Source organism: Myotis daubentonii, chromosome 21 (assembly GCF_963259705.1).
Source record: "Myotis daubentonii chromosome 21, mMyoDau2.1, whole genome shotgun sequence".
NCBI lineage: Eukaryota > Metazoa > Chordata > Mammalia > Chiroptera > Vespertilionidae > Myotis > Myotis daubentonii.
In genome coordinates, this window is record NC_081860.1 from 1,409,714 (window position 1) to 1,427,057 (window position 17,344).

Below are 17,344 nucleotides of genomic sequence, written 5' to 3' on the forward strand. Positions count from 1 at the left end.
GGTCGTCCGACCGCCAAAGGGGTCGCGACCCACAGGTTGAGAACCGCCGGACTAGACCCAACAGGAGAAAGCCATGCTCAGCATGACCTGCGCTTACAACAAGGGGGTGGCCTGTGAGGAGGGCTGGGCAGAGAGAGGACCCCGGGCGGGGCCGCGTCCCAGAAGCTAAGAAAGAAGCGAGCTCCCGGGGGCGGAGGACAGGGGCCAGGAGGGCCATGGTGTCGCCGACAGAGAACAGCACGGACTCGGGGGACGTTCTGAGGCTGTGGGGGCCCAGGGAGCTGTCCCCATCGGGACGGGCCATCAGCGGTGGGCGGGGGCGGGGACAATGCATCGGCTGCTTGTCAGACCCCCGAGGGCCTTCCCAGGAGGGGGGCGGGGGTGAGCCTTGTTGGACCTGGGTGTGCGGAGAGGTTGGGACAGGTGAGGCATGGGGGGAGGTGGTTTCCCGCCGGAAGTCGGCCGGGGTCACGGGCGCGCGTGGAGGGACGGCCTGGAGGACTTAGCAGGCGGGACTCGGCCGCATGGCCTTGGACCAGGTCCTGAACCCCTGTGTCCTCAGCGTTCTCCACTGTGCGTCCCAGAGGGTTTCAGACCCGACTGACGCAGGGTCACCCCCCGCCCAGGAGGCCCCCTGCTCTCACTAGTGCATCCTGGGAGCAGAGCTGGTTTGCGGGAGCGTGCGAGGCGGCGCGGTGAGGCTGGGCGTGAGGAGATGCCTGGCCTGCAGGGCAAGCCTGCGTGCCCCTGAATGTCTACTCCCCCCACCCCGCAGGCTGGCATGATCATCGACAACGGCGTCAAAACCACAGAAGCCTCCGCCAAAGACAAGCGGCCCTTCCTCTCCATCATCTCGGCCAGGTAATCAGCCCTCGGAACCCTAGGGTCAGCCCCATTCCGCCCACCCATCCATCATCCGTCAATCATCCACCATCCACCCACCCATCCACCCACCCATCCATCATCCACCCACCCATCCATCCATCCATCCACCCACCCATCCACCCACCCATCCACCCACCCATCCACCCACCCATCCATCATCCACCCACCCATCCATCCATCCATCCACCCACCCATCCATCCATCCATCCACCCATCCCTCCACCCATCTACCCACCCACCCATCCTTCCATCCACCCATACCTCCACCCATCCACCCATCCACCCACCCACCCATCCTTCCATCCACCCATCCATCCACCCATCCCTCCACCCATCCACCCATCCACCCACCCACCCATCCATCCACCCACCCATCCATCCATCCATCCACCCATCCCTCCACCCATCTACCCACCCACCCATCCTTCCATCCACCCATACCTCCACCCATCCACCCATCCACCCACCCACCCATCCATCCATCCACCCACCCATCCATCCATCCACCCATCCATCCATCCACCCACCCACCCATCCATCCACCCATCCACCCACCCACCCACCCATCCATCCATCCACCCATCCATCCATCCACCCACCCACCCATCCATCCACCCATCCATCCACCCATCCATCCATCCACCCACCCATCCATCCATCCACCCATCCATCCATCCACCCATCCACCCATCCACCCATCCATCCATCCATCCATCCATCCACCCATCCACCCACCCACCCACCCATCCATCCATCCATCCACCCATCCATCCATCCATCCACCCATCCACCCACCCACCCACCCACCCATCCATCCATCCACCCATCCACCCATCCACCCGTCCATCCATCCATCCATCCATCCACCCACCCATCCATCCATCCACCCATCCATCCATCCACCCACCCACCCATCCATCCACCCATCCATCCACCCATCCATCCATCCACCCACCCATCCATCCACCCACCCATCCATCCACCCATCCATCCATCCACCCACCCATCCATCCACCCATCTACCCACCCACCCATCCACCCACCCACCCACCCACCCACCCACCCACCGTCACTCACTCAGCCAGCCGCCCGGTGTCTGTGGCGACACCCTGTGTCCTGCACGCTGAGCTAGTTGCTGGGGGAACCGCGGTGAGAATCCGGACAGAGCCACGTGTGAGGCTCCAGCATTTAGGGTGTCAGCATTAAGGGTGCATTAGGGTGAATTAGGGTGAATTAGGGGTGCATTAGGGGTGCATTAGGGTGAATTAGGGTGAATTAGGGGTGCATTAGGGTGAATTAGGGTGAATTAGGGGTGAATTAGGGTGAATTAGGGTTTCAGCATTAGGGTGCATTAGGGTGAATTAGGGTGCATTAGGGTGAATTAGGGTGCATTAGGGTGCATTAGGGTTAATTAGGGGTGAATTAGGGTTTCAGCCTTAGGGGTGCATTAGGGTGTCAGCATTAGGGGTGCATTAGGGTGCATTAGGGTGAATTAGGGCTGAATTAGGGTGTAAGCATTAGGGGTGCATTAGGGGTGCATTAGGGTGCAGCATTAGGGTGAATTAGGGTGAATTAGGGGTGAATTAGGGTTTCAGCCTTAGGGGTGCACTAGGGGTGCATTAGGGTTCAGCAAAAACCCGCCCCTGGTCAGTGAGCGGGATGGGCCAGGCGGCAGCAGGGCGGGCGGCGAGGGGCCGCGTGGAAAGGAGGGAGGGGAGAAGGTCCCCTGCGGAGTAAAGAGGAGGAGCCAGCCGGGCCCGGGGCCACGCCGAGGCCCCCAGTGCCGAGGAGCCGGTCCCTGTGAGGGGACCCCGTGGCCGGGGCTTTCTCTGGGGTGACCCCAGGGACACGGTGATGACATCTGTGGGGCGCCCACCAGTGAGCGTCCGGGCCCCAAGCTGCTTCCCAGCTAAGAGGCTGAGGCTTGGGGTCAAGGTTACCCCCGTGGGTGGAGAACTGGCACCGCCGTCCTGGCCCCGAGGCTGGCATGTCTGAACTTCTCTGACCTTTGACCGCTGGGGCGGGGTGCTCCTCGGGCAGCTGATGGGCACGAGAGGGGGCGCGGCTGCCACCTGCGTGAGGGGTCCCAGGCAGGAGCCCCCTCTGACCGTGCCCCCGCCCCGTCTGCCGCAGGTACAGCCCGCACCAGGACGCTGACCCGCTGAAGCCCCGGGTGCCTGCCATCATCAAGCACTTCACCGCCTACAAGAACCAGGACCACGGGGCCTGGCTGCGAGGCGGGGACGTGTGGCTGGACAGCTGCCGGTGAGCGGGCTCGTGGCGTCAGCACCGAGCGGGCACGGAGCCCCTGGCCGGGGCGGGGAGGGATGGCCAGGGCCGGGCAGGGGCGGAGAAGGCAGCAGGCCTGGCCCCCAGCCCCTCCCAACAACCTCAGCTCAGTGCCAGGTGCTGGGGTCACGACTGGCCTCCAGGTCGTCACTGGGCGGGGCCCTCTCAGGCCCGTAGCCAGTCCGTGAAGGTGGGGAGAAGGCGCCCACTGTGTGCTGCGTCCTCGGTGGCCTTTGTTTCTTACCCTGACTCTCAAAGGCACCCACTACAGTGATGAAGTAGAAGCGAAAATAATGTTATGGTTGGGGGTCCCCACAGCATGAGGAGCCGTATTAAAGGGTCGCAGCGTCAGGAAAGTTGAGAACCACTGCCTTAGAGGAGCCCTAACAGGGTGAGGGAGCGAGAGGAAGCGGACAGGCCCAGGCTTGGGAAAAGCAGGCAGGAGGAGTGGCCGGTTCCCCAGCCCCCCCCCCCCAGGTGTGTGTGTCGGGGGGGACACAGCCTGAGTGTCTGTGAGGCCCCCAGGGCCCAGCGGACGAGGAGGGCGACCGCAGGCCGAGCGCTGGGGGTGCAGGGACAAGGAGGAGCCGGCAAGGGCCTGCACCCCTATCCCGATCTGGCGAGGAGCCAGGCCCTGCACGCGCCCTGGTGCGGCCTCCACCAGCCGGCGAGGGGGCTGGAGACGCAGGCCCCAGGGCGCCTGTCTCCCCACGCCTGACCCCCAGACACGCTGTCACTCATTCTCTGTGGAGCCAGGCTGAGTGGGAACCCAGCCAGCTCCCTCAGGGAACCCCAAGCTCAGGTCCCCATCCCCCCCAACCCTCACACAGTAGCTGCAGTGGCTCCGGGGCCCGGGGGGGGGGGTGCAGGGCAAGGAGAGCACGTGCTCTACCCACTGAGCCACACCGGCTAGCGTGCTCTGACTCTCTGCTTCCGTCCCCAGGTTCGCTGACAATGGCATCGGCCTGACCCTGGCCAGGTAAGCAGGCACCTGTCCCCGGGCGCCGGGCCGCCTGGGAAGCTGCCCGCGGCCTCCTCACCCCGACACCCTCTCCCCCCCCAGCGGCGGGACCTTCCCCTACGACGACGGCTCCAAGCAGGAGATCAAGAACAGCCTGTTTGTGGGCGAGAGCGGCAACGTGGGGACCAAGATGATGGACAGCAGGATCTGGGGCCCCGGCGGCCTGGACCCCAGCGGGAGGACCCTGCCGATCGGCCAGTAGGTTGGCGCCCACGGCGGCGGCCGCCTCCTGCCGCGTGGCTGACCCTGAGCGCCGCGGGGCCCCAACGCGAGAGGGGAGGCGGGACTGCTGAGGGGAGGCAGCAGGCGGCGTGGCTCTGGGCTGTGTCGATAGCGATTTTATTTTTAATCTACTTTATTGATTTTTTACAGCGAGGAAGGGAGAGGGATAGAGAGTTAGAAACATCGATGAGAGAGAAACATCGATCAGCTGCCTCCTGCACGCCCCCCACTGGGGATGTGCCCGCAGACAAGGTACATGCCCTTGACCGGAATCGAACCCGGGACCCTCCAGTCCGCAGGCCGACTCTCTATCCACTGAGCCAAACCGGTCAGGGCAATAGGAATTTTTTTAAAAAACATTTTTATTGATGTCAGAGTGGAAGGGAGAGAGGTAGAGAGAAACATCCATGATGAGAGAGAAACATCGACCAGCTGCCTCCTGCACACCCCACACTGGGGACCAAGCCCGCAACCCGGGCACATGCCCTGAACTGGAATCGAACCCGGGACCCTCCAGTCCGCAGGCCGACGCGCTATCCACTGAGCCACACCGGCCAGGGACATTGATAGGAATTTTTTAAAATATATTTTTATTGATGTCAGAGAGGAAGGGAGAGAGATAGAAACATCCATGATGAGAGAGAATCATTGATCGGCTGCTTCCTGCATACCCCCTACTGGTGGGGGTGAGGGATCGAGACTGCAACCCAGGCATGTGCCCTTGACCAGAATCGAACCCGGGACCCTCCAGTCCGGAGGCCGATGCTCTATCCACTGAGCCACACGAGCCAGGGACATCGATAGGAATTTGACGTCAGGATCAGCGAGGGTTCTGTCTTCTGAGATGTGCCCAGGGGAGCAGGCCATGCCCTTCTGAGGGTGGAGACAGAGAGAGAGAGAGAGAGAGAGAGAGAGAGAGAGAGTGAGTCAGGCCCCAGCGCACACGAGGGAGGAACAGGAGGTGACCCAACCAAAACCGCATCCATCACAGCAGAGGGGGTCTCCCCCGGCAGGCGGGACCCCACCCGGGAATGTGTCCTCAAGCGGCCCAGCTGCACCCACGACACCCATCCTAGTGGGCCCTGCGGGGAGAGAGGCTGTGGTGCCGGAGAGAATGTTCTAGCATCAGGTTTGTCCCGTTGCAGGACGCAGGTCTAACCCCCATCTGTGGGGCACGTGTGTGTTTGAAATGATTTTGCAGCCTGGCCGGCGTGGCTCCGTGGCTGAGCGCTGACCTAGGAACCAGGAGGCCAGGGTTCGATTCCCGGTCAGGGCACAGGCCCGGGTGGCGGGCTCCATCCCCAGTGTGGGGGGCGTGCAGGAGGCAGCCGATCCGTGATTCTCTCTCCTCATGGATGTTTCTCTCCCTCTCCCTCTCCCTTCCTCTCTGACATCAATAAAAATCTATTTTTAAAAAAGGAAAGAAGAGATCTTGCAGACAGAACCACAGGCTCAAGGTGGCCCTGGTCGGGCTGTTACAGGAGCCGCTCCGGGTCTGCACGGCCGGGCTCTGGGCTGAGGGACCTGGACGCTCCCGGGCCTGGGCGCGCCGACGGCGACGGTTCCATCGGTGCGTTGGCTCACGCGTCCGGCTCTGTGGGCCTCGGGCTGCGAGTGCAGCTGGAACCTGGGACGCGCAGGCCGGGTCACGGCTGATTCATCCTGTCTGGGCCCGGCTGGGGTCTGCGGGGAGAGCGGGCGGTCCCGGAGTGCGTGCCATGGACACAGGCCCGGGCCGCCCCGGCAGTCAGGACGCACGGCCGTGAGGTCCATCCGCCGCTAATAAAACAATGCGGAGAGGCCCGGGTCCCCGGCGTCCGCTGACGCCACCTCGCCCAGCCCGGTGACGCAGGGTCCCCCGGGAGCCGTGTCTGCGCGGAGGGGGGGCCGGGGTGAGGATGGGGGGCAGCTGGGTGTGGCCTCTCCCCCGAGACATGCACGTCTGCGTTCTTGTGCGTCTCCCTGCCCTTTCGTTTGTTCGTGGTGGGGGGAGGGGGCCTGGCCCGGGGGTGGAGAAGCCAGTAAAAGCAGAAGAATGGGGCCTGGAGCATGAGCAGGCCTCGATTTGGGGCCCTCGTAGGACCTCGCCCCCCTTCGCCCCGCCTCAGGAGCCGGAGGCACTTGGAGAGGGTCCCTGCCCCCTGACCCCACTGGGCTCGAGGCAAAATGTCCTACTCCAACCCCCTCCCTCCACGGCCACGCCTGCATCCCCTCCTGCCTCCTGGGGATCTGGGCCGTTCTGGGGTCCCCTGGCAGTCACGGTCCTGCCGGCTTTCCTCTGTCCCCCACATCCAGCCTGCGCCCAGCGAAAGGCTTGCTCACAGACAGGAAACGCACCCCAGGCCTCATCTGATTAAATTGTTGTAGCAAGTGAGCCTGAGGCGGCCGTGACGAATGGCTCTCCCTCCCCACGGGGCACGGTGTTTGCCCAGTGACTCTTCACAGGATGGAAATGTTGGGGGATAGGTTTGCAATAGAGGGTGATCCCCCAAACCCTAAGCCAGCACCTAGAGAGATATTCATCTTTGTCCATCATCCATCATCCATCATCCATCCATCCATCCATCCATCCTCCATCTACCCATCATCCATCCACCCATCAATCCACCCATCCATCATACATCATCCATCCATCCATTCATCCACCCGTCCATCATCCATCATCTATCCATCATCAATCCATCATCCATTCATCATCCATCCATCATCCATTATCCATTCATCATCCATCATATATCTATCCATCATCTATCCATCATCCATCCATCATCCATCATCTATCCATCATCCATTCATCATCCATCCATCATCTATCCATCATCCATTATCCATCCATCATCTATCCATCATCCATCCATCATCCTTCCATTCACCCATCCATCCATCCATCCATCCATCATATAACCATCCATCATCCATTAATCATCCATCCATCCATCATCTATCCATCCATCCATCCATCATCCATCCATCATCCTTCCATTCATCCATCCATCCATCATCCATCCATCATCCTTCCATTCATCCATCCATCCATCATCCATCCATCATCCTTCCATTCACCCATCCATCCATCCATCCATCCATCCATCCATCATATAACCATCCATCATCCATTCATCATCCATCCATCCATCATCTATCCATCATCCATTATCCATCCATCATCTATCCATCATCCATCCATCATCCTTCCATTCACCCATCCATCCATCCATCCATCCATCCATCCATCATCCATCCATCATCCTTCCATTCACCCATCCATCCATCCATCCATCCATCATATAACCATCCATCATCCATTAATCATCCATCCATCCATCATCTATCCATCCATCCATCCATCATCCATCCATCATCCTTCCATTCATCCATCCATCCATCATCCATCCATCATCCTTCCATTCATCCATCCATCCATCATCCATCCATCATCCTTCCATTCACCCATCCATCCATCCATCCATCCATCCATCCATCATATAACCATCCATCATCCATTCATCATCCATCCATCCATCATCTATCCATCATCCATTATCCATCCATCATCTATCCATCATCCATCCATCATCCTTCCATTCACCCATCCATCCATCCATCCATCCATCCATCCATCCATCATCCATCCATCATCCTTCCATTCACCCATCCATCCATCCATCCATCCATCATATAACCATCCATCATCCATTAATCATCCATCCATCCATCATCTATCCATCCATCCATCCATCCATCATCCTTCCATTCATCCATCCATCCATCATCCATCCATCATCCTTCCATTCATCCATCCATCCATCATCCATCCATCATCCTTCCATTCATCCATCCATCCATCATCCTTCCATTCATCCATCCATCCATCATCCATCCATCATCCTTCCATTCACCCATCCATCCATCCATCCATCCATCATATAACCATCCATCATCCATTCATCATCCATCCATCCATCATCTATCCATCATCCATTATCCATCCATCATCTATCCATCATCCATCCATCATCCTTCCATTCACCCATCCATCCATCCATCCATCCATCATATAACCATCCATCATCCATTAATCATCCATCCATCCATCATCTATCCATCCATCCATCCATCATCCATCCATCCATCCATCATCCATCATCCATCATCCGGCCATCACTGACTGACACTATGTCCCTGAACGCTTTCCCCGTGAGCTAACGAATGAGCCCGCCGTGTGCTATGCAGGGGGAGCTGCCGGGGGCGGGGGTCCAGCCTCGTTTGCCTGGCAGGTCCCCGGTGGCACCCACGGGGGGGGGGGCAGACCCGGCGACGTGCCTGACGCCGACTCGCCCGCCCCCCAGGAACTTTCCCATCCGGGGGATCCAGTTCTACGACGGCCCTATCAACATCCAGAACTGCACCTTCCGCAAGTTCGCGGCCCTGGAGGGCCGGCACACCAGCGCCCTGGCCTTCCGTCTGAACAACGCCTGGCAGAGCTGCCCCCACAACAACGTGTCCCACGTCGCCTTCGAGGACGTCCCGGTGAGCGAGGCGCCGGCCCGCGCCCAGCCGCCCAGGCCCGGGCGGCGACTCACCGCAGGGTCTGAGCGGCCTCCTCCGGGCAGCCCGGACCGCGGCCCCGTTCTGGCTGCGTCCAGACTGGGAAAGTACAGGCGTGGGGGGCCGGCCGGCCAGGCCGGGGTCGGTGCCCGCCTGCCCGCGCCCTGCCCTCGCCCTGCCCAGGCTCACGGGCCTCAGCGGGAGCCTCGCGCTGGGCGCCAGCGTCAGAGGTGGCTGCTCCGGGCGCCTGGCTTTTGACCTGTGAGTCCCGCGACTGGGCCACCTGAGTTTGGCCCAGTTCATTTAATTTTTTAAATATATTTCTCCTAGAGGCTCGGTGCATGAAATTCGTGCAAGAGCAGGCCTTCCGTCCCCCGGCTGCCGGCATCGGCTTCCCTCTGGCCACCGGGACCCGGGCTCCCCTCGGGCCACCGGCAGGCATTCAGGGCCCCCGCTTCCCTCGCAGCCCCGGCTTCTCCTGGAAGGTCATCCGGACGGACGTCCAGTCTAATTAGCACATGACGCTTTTATTATTATAGATTGATTTCCGAGAGGGAGGGAGAGGGAGAGAGACACACACATCCATGATGAGAGAGAATCATGGACCGGCTGCCTCCTGCATGCCCCTACTGGGAATCGAGCCCGCAACCCGGACGTGTGCCCTGATCAGGAATCGAACCCCGACCTCCTGGTTCCTAGTCGATGCTCAACCACGGAGCCAGGCCGGCCGGGCGGCGCAGTTAATTTAAAAACCTGCAGTGTCTGAGGGATCTCTGCTGAAGCTGCTGTGTTCAGTCCCCGCCTGAGAGCAGGGCCTCCTGGCCACAGACAGCCAAGGAGCGGCCTGGTGACGAGATCCGGCCGGGTGCCCCCGGGGACTAGGCAGGGCCGGACCTCCTGGGGCGGGCGTTCTCTCTCTCTCTCTCTCTCTCTCTCTCTCTCTCTCTCTGGTTGTGGATTTCCCAGGCCTCCCCTCCCCCTCCCCCCTCCGCTCCTGCCCTTTGCCTGTCTGTGCGCTCAGGGCAGGCGGAGGGGAAAGATGTCCGAATGGAGTCAGCTAATTCCTTTACTCAGGCCGCTCGGGCCCCAAAGAGGCCAGTCACGGAAATCTCCACGGCTGCGTGGAGAGCCTGCGCCTTCCCACCCACGTGGGTGCACACACCGCCTTGTGCAAACATTCTCTGCTGCCTCGGTCTCATTCACGCACATGCACACGCACACGCACACATGCCCACACATGCAATCACACACAGAGATATACACACATGCCCACACATGCCCACACATGCAATCACACATACACGCACACAGAGATACACTCGTGCGCACACGCAATCACACATACACGCACACATACACTCATGCACACATAGATACACGTGTGCACACTTACAATCACAGATACACATGCAATCACACATACACGCACACAGAGATACACTCATGCACACACAGATATACACATGCACACACAGATACACACGCGCGCACACATGCATGCACAGCCCACACATACAATCACATGCACACAGAGATACACACATGCACACAGATACACACATACATACACAGAGACATACGTGCACACACATGCAATCACACATACATGCACACAGAGATGCACAGAGATATACACACATGCACACACATGCAATCACACAGAGAGATGCACACATGCACACACATGCACACACGTGCCCCTGCGTCCCCACCCAGCTCTGCAGCCTTGTGAGCGGGAACCCGCGCCCTCCCCTCCCATGAGCAGAGGCCAGAGGCTGGGTGTGGGGGTGGTGGGGGGCGCGGTCTGGCCGTGGTCCCGCCCGTCTGCGAGGCCGCCTGCGTTCCCCCGGCCCCGCCCCTGACGCCGGGCTCTGGCTCTGGCAGATCACGTCCAGAGTGTTCTTCGGGGAGCCCGGGCCCTGGTTCAACCAGCTGGACATGGACGGCGACAAGACGTCGGTGTTCCACGACGTGGACGGCTCCGTGTCCGAGTACCCCGGCTCCTACCTCACCAAGGCCGACAACTGGCTGCTGCGGCACCCCGACTGCATCGACGTCCCCGACTGGCGGGGGGCCATCTGCAGCGGGCACTACGCACAGGTGGGCACGCACAGGGGGCACACACAGGGGGGGCCACAGGGGGGCACGCACAGGGGGACACACACAGGGGGGACACGCACGGGGGGACACGCACAGGGGTTCATGCACAGGGGACACGCACAGGGGGGACACTCACGGGGGGACGTGCACAGGGGACACGCACAGGGGACACACACAGGGGGACACGCACAGGGGGACATGCACAGGGGGACACGCACAGGGGGACATGCACAGGGGGGACACGCACAGGGGGGACACTCACGGGGGGACGTGCACAGGGGACACGCACAGGGGACACACACAGGGGGACACGCACAGGTGGACATGCACAGGGGGGACACGCACGGGGGGACACGCACAGGGGGACACGCACAGGGGGACACGCACAGGGGGACATGCACAGGGGGGACACACAGGGGGACATGCACAGGGGGGACACGCACGGGGGGACACGCACAGGGGGGACACACAGGGGGACATGCACAGGGGGGCACGCACAGGGGGACACGCACAGGGGGACACGCACAGGGGGGCACATGCACGGGGGGACACGCACAGGGGACATGCACACGGGGGACACGCACAGGGGACACGCACAGGGGGGCACATGCACGGGGGGACACGCACAGGGGTTCACGCACAGGGGGGCACGCACAGGGGGACACGCACAGGGGACATGCACACGGGGGACATGCACGGGGGGACACGCACAGGGGACATGCACACGGGGGCGCGCACAGGGGACACGCACAGGGGACACGCACAGGGGACACGCACAGAGGGGCGCATGCTGGCACAGCGCCCTGCGGCCTGGGCTCGCTCACGCCGGGACTAGCATGGAGTGCCCGCTGCACGCCGGGCTCTGCGCGGGGCCTGAGGACACAGGCTCCTCGTCCTCCTTCCTTCCTTCTTCCTACTTTTCCTCCTCACCCAGTGGGAGCTAATTTTTTTAAATATATATTTTTTTATTTCAGAGAGGAAGGGAGAGGGAGAAGGAGAGAGAGAAACATCCATGATGAGAGAGAATCACTGACCGGCTGCCTCCTGCACGCCCCGCACTGGGGATGGAGCCCGAAACCCGGGCCTGTGCCCTGACTGGAAATTGAACCCGGGACCCTTCAGTCTGCAGGCCGGCGCTCTACCCACTGAGCCACACCGGCCGGCAGCCCAGCCCTTTTTAAAGATGCGCAGGCCTTGGCCGGAGTGCACTGTGCGGCGTGGGCTGCGAGGCGAGGGGACCCCTTATCTGGCCGCCGCTTCCCCTGGTCCAAGCAGGGCTGCAGGCCGAGGCTCCCCCTGCGCCCTGGCGGGATCCCTGGTAACCTCCCTGCTGTGCGCTTCCTTTCTGGGTCCGAGAAGATGTACATCCAGGCCTACAGGACCAGCAACCTGCGCATGAAGATCGTCAAGAACGACTTCCCGGGCCGTCCCCTGCACCTGGAGGGCGCGCTGACCAGGAGCACCCACTACCAGCAGTACCAGCCGGTCGTCACGCTGCGCAAGGGCTACACCATCCACTGGGACCGCACGGCGCCCGCCGAGCTCGCCATCTGGCTCATCAACTTCAACAAGTGAGGGGGCGTGGCCGGGGGGGGCAGGGAGACGGGCCCCAGGAAGGCCACGCCCCAGGGCAGGCCACGCCCCAGGGCAGGCCACGCCCCCTGCAGGGCCTCTGGAAGCCACGCCTTCTGCAAGGCCTCAGCCTGGCCACGCCCCCTAGGGCAGGCCACGCCCCCTGCAGGGCCTCTGGAAGCCACGCCTCCTGTGAGGCCTCAGCCTGGTCACGCCCCCTAGGGCAGGCCACGCCCCCTCCAGGGCCTCTGGAAGCCACGCCTTCTGCAAGGCCTCAGCCTGGCCACGCCCCCTAGGGCAGGCCACGCCCCCTCCAGGGCCTCTGGAAGCCACGCCCTCTGCAGGGCCTCAGCCTGGCCACGCCCCCTAGGGCAGGCCACGCCCCCTGCAGGGGGAGCACTGCAGGGCCCGTTGTCACCCAGCAGCTCAGCCTGGAGACCTGGCCCAGTCCCAGCTGGGGGTGGGGGTGACCTCAGGCCGGGCGTCCGACCCTGGGAGCCCCAGTCCCTTTGTCCGGGAGGCGGGGCCAGTGACACCCACAGGGTGCAGCGGGGTGCAGGGAGGTCACGTGCAACAGGCTGTCTGCCAGGACCCGCCTGGGCGCGCTCCGGGTAAGGCAGACACATGCCTGGCCAGGGCGTTCCGTTTCACGGAGGGAAAGGGGCTCTGGGGCCCGGGGCCGACTTGGGGGGCGGGCAGGATGGGGTTTTCTGTGCGTATTTGCGTCTGAGCATCTTCCATGCCGCAGTCCTGCGAGGCAGGCATGTGTGGGATGCGGGGAAGAGCCCCAAAGCCATGCCGGGGCCCTGCGGTCAGGCTGGGCGGGAGGGGCGGACCCAGGGCCTCCGCCTGGACTGGCACCCAGTGGAGAGGATGTCTGTGCAGCCCGGGTCTGGGCGGGGCCCGATGTCGGCCCTGGAGGTGCCCCAGGGACCCTGCGTGATCCTCCCTGCATGGTCCTCCCCGCATGGTCCTCCCCTCTCCTGGGACGGCACCTGCTCCTCAAAACCACCCCAGAAAGGGAGGCGGCCCCGCTGGGGGCCCTCCACGTCCCAGAGGTGCCCCGAGGCTGGCTGGCAGTACCCTAACTCCGTCTCCGTTGCCAGGGGCGACTGGATCCGCGTGGGGCTCTGCTACCCCCGGGGCACCACCTTCTCCATCCTCTCGGACGTGCACAACCGCCTGCTGAAGCAGACGTCCAAGACGGGCACCTTCGTGCGGACCCTGCAGATGGACAAGCTGGAGCAGAGCGTCCCCGGCCGCAGCCACTACTACTGGGACGAGGCCTCGGGGTGAGTGGCCCGCGTGGCGCGTCCGCGCGACCTCCCGCCTCGTGGCCTCCGTGGCCCGGCCCCGCCGGGCTGTCGAGCTTCGGAGGAAGAAACATCTGTGCCCTCCGCCCTTGGCTGAGCCGCCTGGGGTTCCGGTCGATGGAGAGCTGAGGGGAGACGAGGGGGCTCCCGGCCCCGCCCCTGTGCCGACAGCCCAGCACCCCAAGGGTGCCAGCGCTTCTCCGCCGGGTGGCGCTGTGCACAGCCCCCTCCCTCCTACAAGTCTGCTTCTGTTTCATTTGCTCAGTTATTTTGTTTGTTTGCTTTTACATATTTTTATTGACCTCAGAGAGGAAGGGAGAGGGGGAGAGAGAGAGAAACATCAGTGATGAGAGAGAACCCATTCGGGTTTCCCTTGCGTTTTGTCGCGTTTCCTTCGCTGTGCAAAAAACTTTCCAGTCTGACCCGTTTGTTTATTTTTTCTTTTGTTTTCCTTGCGCAAGGAGACACATCCCCCCAAAAATGTTGCTAAGAGCGATGTCAGAGCTGACTGCCCGTTTCTCTCCTAGTTTCATGGTTCCAGGTCTTACACTTAAATCTTCAATCTGCTTTGGGTTTCTTCTTTTTTTAAAATATATATATATTTATTTTATTAACTTTTTACAGAGAGGAAGGGAGAGGGATAGAGAGTTAGAAACATCGATGAGAGAGGAAACATCGATCAGCTGCCTCCTGCACGCCCCCTACTGGGGATGTGCCCGCAACCCAGGTACAGGCCCTTGACCGGAATCGAACCCGGGACCCTTCAGTCCGCAGGGTCGACGCTCTACCCACTGAGCCACACCGGCCAGGGCATTTTGGGTTTGCTCTGGTGTCTGGTGTCAGAGGTGGTCTAGCTTCACTCTCTTGCGTGAGTGGCTGGTGAGGGGCGAGTTTCCCCCACAGCGCGGACGGGAGGGGCGGTCTCTGCGCCCCGTCTGCTCTTCCTCTGTCCGGAGGGGCCTCAGGGGCCTGACTTTACTCCCGGGCTCTGAGGATGCAGCGCTTTAATGCAGCGGCGCCGGTGGGGGGTGGGGGGGGTGGGGGGGTGGCGGGGGGGGGACCGCCCGCTGGGTTACAGGGTGTGTACTTCCTGGGCAGAAGCCCACACTCTGGGGCTCTCTGCAGTCGCAGGGCTGTTTTTCCTGCTCTTTGTGCCTTTTATGAGTTTGTCGTGGTTTCTTACTCAGGCTCAGAGCACCTGCCTTCTCTTCTGCTGGCCCGGACGCTATCATTGCGGGTAAAATAAAAGTAAACAGGCTAAAAAAAAATAAAATAAAAGTGAACAGGCTAAAAATAAAATAAAATAAAAGTGAACAGGCTAGCCCCGGCTGGTGTGGCTCAGTGGATAGGGCGTTGGCCTGTGGACTAAAGGGTCCCTGGTTCGGTTCCGGACAAGGGCACAGGCCCGGGTTGCGGGCTCTGTCCCCAGTGTGGGGCGTGCAGGAGGCAGCCGATCCATGATTCTCTCTCATCATGGATGTTTCTCTCTCCCTCTCCCTCTCCCTTCCTCTCTGACATCAATCAAAATATATTTTAAGAAGAAAAAAATAAACAATAAAATAAAAGTAAACAGGCTAGCCCCGGCCGGCGTGGCTCCGTGGTTGAGCATCGACCCAGGAACCAGGAGGTCAGGGTTCCATTCCCGGTCAGGGCACAGGCCCGGGTTGCGGTCTCGATCCCAAGTAGGGGGGCGCAGGAGGCGGCCGATCGATGTTTCCCTTTCACATCAATATTTCTCTCTGTCTCCCACTCTGTTCCTCTCTCTCCAAAATCAATAAAAACATGTTTTTTAAAAAGCAAATAGTCTGAAAGTGCGGGGGTGCAAACACATGTCACACCCCGATTCACCCCTGTTTCTCAGGGTTACACACCCTTGAGGGGTGCCAGCTGTGTCCCCGACAGCGGGGTCTGCCAGGTGCCACCGAGCGAGGTGTCGCTGACACATGAATACGTGTCCTGTTAGGGGCCCGGCCGGCTGGCTTCGGGGTTCTGATGCCACAGCCACGCCCCCTCCCCCCCCTCCCCCTGCACAGGCTGCTGTTCCTGAAGCTGACAGCCCAGAACGAGAGGGAGAAGTTTGCCTTCTGCTCGGTGAAGGGCTGCGAGAGGATCAAGATCAAAGCTCTGATCCCCCGGAACGCGGGCGTCAGCGACTGCACGGCCACCGCCTACCCCCGCTTCGCCGAGAGGGCCACGGTGGACGTGCCGATGCCCCGGAAGCTGGTCGGGGCGCAGCTGGTGAGTGGCAGGCCGCCAGGCCTGCCCCTTGGCCTTCAGCCTGGCCCCCCGCCCGGCTCCCCGGGGGTGGGGGGCGGGCAGGAGGGCCATGGCCACGCCCTGGGCCGCACACCTGACCACCCCGGGCCTGTTTGTTCTAGAAAACAAAGGACCACTTCTTGGAGGTGAAGCTGGAAAGTTTCAAGCAGCGATTCTTGCACCTTCTCAATGACCTCGCTTACATCGAGGTAGGTGACCGGCCCTGGGGGGGGGGGGCGGGGGCTGGGCTCCCCCCCTCCCCCCCTCCCTGGGCAGTGGCTGCCTCGGGCCGCTGTCCTCACACACTGGCGGCTCCAGGCGACAGGGATCTCTCTCCCTCTCAGTTCCGGAGGCCGAAAGTCCAAAGAGAAAGTCTTGGGCCCCGGCTGGTGTGGCTCAGTGGCTAGAGCGCCGGCCTGCGGACCAAAGGGTCCCGGGTTCTATTCCGCTCGAGGGCAGGTGCCTCTGTTACAGAACTTACCGGGCACCCGAAAAATGCCCAGGAGTCCCGGAGGCACAGGAAAACCCCTTTATTTTCAGACGTTCCGTGTGTATTAGTACAGTGTCTCGGGGGAGACGGTTTCTCTCCAAATCCTGCGCATAACCAATACGGAGGAGGCTCTCCCTGTGTACCCTTTTGGTTTCTTTGTCCCCCACATATGGGGGGGACTTCCGGGACCTTTCTGGGGCTCTGCAGAAAGCCCCGTGTGCTGGGCGGGGGCCGTGAGGCCACACCTAAAGGTCTGGCCTGGCGCCAGCGCTGATGACCCCGTCGGGGGGTTGTGTATGGTCTATGGTTTATGGCCCCTGTCAAATGGGGGTAGTGCTTAGGTAAACCGGTCTTGGAAGACCAGATAATTAAAGAAGGGGTGGTGACTAGAGCGATGGCGAACCTTCTGAGCGCGGCGTGTCCGCATTTTGAAAAACCCTAACCTAACTCTGGTGCCGTGTCACATAGAGAAATTTTTTGATCTTTGCAACCACAGTAAAACAAAGACTTATATTTATTTGATATTTATTTAATATATTTAAATGCCATTGAACTAAGAAAAATCAACCAAAAAGATGAGTGTCATAGGTTCGCCATCACTGGGCTGGACTGCAGGCTAACAGGAATGTGCATGAGGTTGCTGGCACA

The 17,344-nt window shown here is 61.1% G+C and overlaps 1 protein-coding gene across 1 annotated transcript in view; it reads left to right on the plus strand.

Moving 5' to 3' along the window:
- The window catches only part of CEMIP (cell migration inducing hyaluronidase 1), a 118,491-nt gene that overhangs the window by 92,169 nt on the left and 8,978 nt on the right, over positions 1-17,344 (plus strand). Inside the window, exons 18-27 of the mRNA XM_059677963.1 lie at positions 776-861; positions 3,019-3,150; positions 4,118-4,153; positions 4,238-4,393; positions 8,767-8,947; positions 10,850-11,065; positions 12,425-12,636; positions 13,744-13,929; positions 15,984-16,188; positions 16,329-16,415. Of these exons, the coding sequence (XP_059533946.1) occupies positions 776-861; positions 3,019-3,150; positions 4,118-4,153; positions 4,238-4,393; positions 8,767-8,947; positions 10,850-11,065; positions 12,425-12,636; positions 13,744-13,929; positions 15,984-16,188; positions 16,329-16,415 (1,497 nt within the window). The remainder of the gene's footprint in view (positions 1-775; positions 862-3,018; positions 3,151-4,117; positions 4,154-4,237; positions 4,394-8,766; positions 8,948-10,849; positions 11,066-12,424; positions 12,637-13,743; positions 13,930-15,983; positions 16,189-16,328; positions 16,416-17,344) is intronic.